We start from the raw sequence: 3,274 nt of genomic DNA, 5'->3' as shown, positions 1-3,274 counted from the left end.
GACAGAAATGAACAGAACAGAAAAGAGCGACAGATAAATTCTAGTTTCTGCTGAAGCTCACTAAACTCGACCTGAATGAGACGTTTCTGCTCAATTAACACATTTCACTTTCTTTTACCCATCCTTGTTTTCTCTATATGCTAATATTTAGACATGCTGTGTTATTTATGCATGAGGCCAATGCACAAGGTGTGCTCCTGCTGGCGAGTTAAGCGCTCTGCATCTGTATCGTTTTTTGGCTTTTTGTTTTTTTGGAAAGTCCTGTACTGGACTGTTGATGAGAGGCCTCCCCTGACCCAACTTGTCACACGCCTCGAGACACACATCAGCTGGAATACTAAACAGGTCAAAACAGAAACACCTTGAAACATCATTCAACAAAAATAGACTGTAATTGGAGAATGTAAATGGAGCTTGAAACAAAGCTAAAATAAAACATGAGGGATATTATCACTACATTATAAAAATATACATGTTTTCGACATCCATCAAGGAGAAGAGGGTTTTGTTTGCATTTCCGACTCTCCATGCCTAATAATCCTAATAAAAAATATACCACATAGTGCAATCATAATTTCCTTGTTTCAGTTTAGAAACTACAATACACCAGGCTGGCTCAAAATGTGCAGGAAATTAACAATTAGCCATCATTCTTTTCTCCATTTACCACAGAATAAGAAAAAAAATGTAGCACTAAGTAATGCGAGAAAAAGCAAAAGAGGTACTGAGCAGTTAGCTACTATATGATACTTTAAAATTGGCTTCTACAATTTCTTGTAATAAATCCTCTATTAATTTAACTTCCAAAATTAAACTACTGGGTGCTACGGTCCTAAATATGCGGAATATAATAACATTACCACTGGAGCATATTGAGCCATGCATCCAGCTGTCTGTCACAGACAATAGAGAGGTAATGACATCCTGAAGCAGTCCCACTGTAACATACGCAATATGTTCTGCCCTATCAATAGTGAAACAGGCTATATTTGAGCCAAGCTGACACATTACTTGGCTCCTCATATGTGGAGGCCCGTTGGCAATGAAAACTGTGTTATATGGCCCAGTAGTGCTGACAGGTTTCTTTCTCCTTCTCTTCTGCCCTCCCCCTCTTCTCCTCTTTATTTCTCCCTCCTCTAGGCTGTGAAGAGGCTGGCACGTGGCAAGAGGAGGGGGGAAGGATGGATCTTCAGCCCGGTGTAAGAGCCTCCCCCCAGGGAAGCCGGCGTCGGACGCAAGGCCTCATGGGCCGTTGACCTGCTGTCTCTGTGATTTATGGCGGCTGGGGGCCTCTGGCCACTGCAGACTCCCCTCCTCTCTTTCCTCCGTTTCCCTTCACACACACTGCAGGATTTCAAGGAGCCACACACACTGCACCACCGTCTAGAGGAGTATCCAAAGAGGAATTCCTCGCACATGCTGAGCTGCAGCACAGGCACACATACATTCACTGCTTCCTACACTGTCTTATCCAAAACTAAACACCTCCATAAACATTTTTACACTGCAGCACCGTGTCCCACAATCCCGTCACATGTCCATTAGACCAAGCGTTCTCTCAGAGTATTCTCCATTTGACTCTGTGGATTACTATCAGTCATGGTGTGTCAGCTGTAGAGCCCTTGGTGTAGCTGCTGCTCACGGGCAGAGGCGGATCAATGGAAGTGCGCTGAGTAACGAAGTGATGTTCCTGTTTCCACATGGTCTGAGAGCAATCAGCAGCCAGCATATCTCCGCTGACTCCACACACTGCTCTGCTTCTACACTGCAATAACCGTCCTCCTCTATGGACTATTAGTGCCGTGACTTATAGTATTATTTTAATATTAGACACACTAGCTGGACATTTGCTCCTGTGCACACCAGAGCTGTCAGAGGTATTCACATTCTGGACTATTTTTACTTTTGAAAGCTGGGGAGAGAGAGTGAGAGCCAGCAGGTGCCCTCGCCATGGTGTTGCCGCCCCCAGACAAACGCCACGTGTGCCTGACCACTATCGTCATCATGACCAGCATGGCCTTCATGGACGCCTACCTGGTGGAGCAGAACCAGGGTCCCAGAAAGATTGGTGTGTGCATTATAGTGCTGGTAGGGGATGTGTGCTTCCTCATAGTGCTGCGATATGTGGCAGTGTGGGTCGGTGCCGAGGTGCGCACCGCCCGACGAGGATACGCCATGATCCTCTGGTTTCTGTACATCTTTGTCCTGGAGATCAAGCTCTATTTTGTCTTCCAGAATTGCAAGGCAGACAGGAAGAGTTTGGAGACGGTGGCCCGGAAGGCTTTGACGTTATTATTATCTGTATGTGTACCAGGCTTGTACTTGGTTCTAGTAGCTCTGGATAGTATGGAATATGTGAGAACTTTCCGCAAGAAGGAAGACATGAGGAGTCGTCTATTCTGGGTGGCTCTGGACCTGCTGGACCTCCTGGATATCCAAGCCAACCTGTGGGAGCCCCAGCGGACAGGCCTGCCTATCTGGGCAGAGGGCCTGATGTTCTTCTACTGCTACATCCTGCTGCTCATCCTGCCCTGCGTGTCACTGAGTGAAATCAGCATGCAGGGGGAGCACATGTCACCCCAGAAGATGATGCTGTACCCAGTTCTGAGCCTGGTCACCATAAACGTGGTCACCATCCTCATACGAGGTGTAAACATGGTGCTGTTTCAGGACAGCCGCGTTTCCACCATCTTTGTCGGAAAGAATGTGGTGGCCATCGCCACCAAGGCGTCGACCTTCCTGGAGTACCGCAGACAGGTGAAGGAGTTCCCCCACCCGCAGAACGCCATGGCGCTAGAGCTGCAGCAGAACTCTGTCAGCCACACGCAGCCGCTGCCCAACGCCACCAGTTTGCCACATGAACCTTCGCCGGCTCAGGACGTCATTGACACATGACCGCCAGCGCTGGACTGAGCACCATCAGAAACTGACTGCTTTTTATGAAAGCTCCAGGAGTGGAGGTAGATAGAGAAATCAGCTGCATGACAAGATGATATTCTGCTCTTGTCAAGCCCACATGAACTGCTGTGAAACCATAAAAGAGATTTTCAGCATCACCTGCCTGTCAGAACATACTGTAAACCTACACTTGACTCTGAGTGCAGCGTGCAGACTTTAGAAATCAAGTCAAAAGTTTTTATCGTGCTATTGTGTTTTTAATTGTTTCAAATGTTTTAAAAGTTCAAACTTTTATTAAGAGACAATCTCCACACTGCGCAGCCTGGTGACATTATGTTGTGTAAAATGGACAGCTGGTCCCCCCCCCCCCCCCCCC

At 47.2% G+C, this 3,274-nt stretch overlaps 1 protein-coding gene across 1 annotated transcript; it reads left to right on the top strand.

Annotated features, from left to right (window-relative positions):
• The first annotated feature begins 1,950 nt into the window (after window positions 1–1,950).
• tmem121ab (transmembrane protein 121Ab) lies at window positions 1,951–3,037 on the top strand. The gene has a single exon (XM_035679023.1). It carries the CDS (start codon window positions 1,951–1,953, stop codon window positions 2,893–2,895), a length of 945 nt encoding a protein of 314 aa, XP_035534916.1. The 3' UTR covers window positions 2,896–3,037.
• Window positions 3,038–3,274: the final 237 nt, after the last annotated feature.

Source organism: Morone saxatilis, unplaced genomic scaffold (assembly GCF_004916995.1).
Source record: "Morone saxatilis isolate NCDOM2014 unplaced genomic scaffold, NCSU_SB_2.0 Contig7, whole genome shotgun sequence".
Lineage (NCBI taxonomy): Eukaryota > Metazoa > Chordata > Actinopteri > Moronidae > Morone > Morone saxatilis.
Note: the sequence above shows the minus strand (reverse complement) of the source record. Positions and strands in the feature narration are given on the sequence as shown.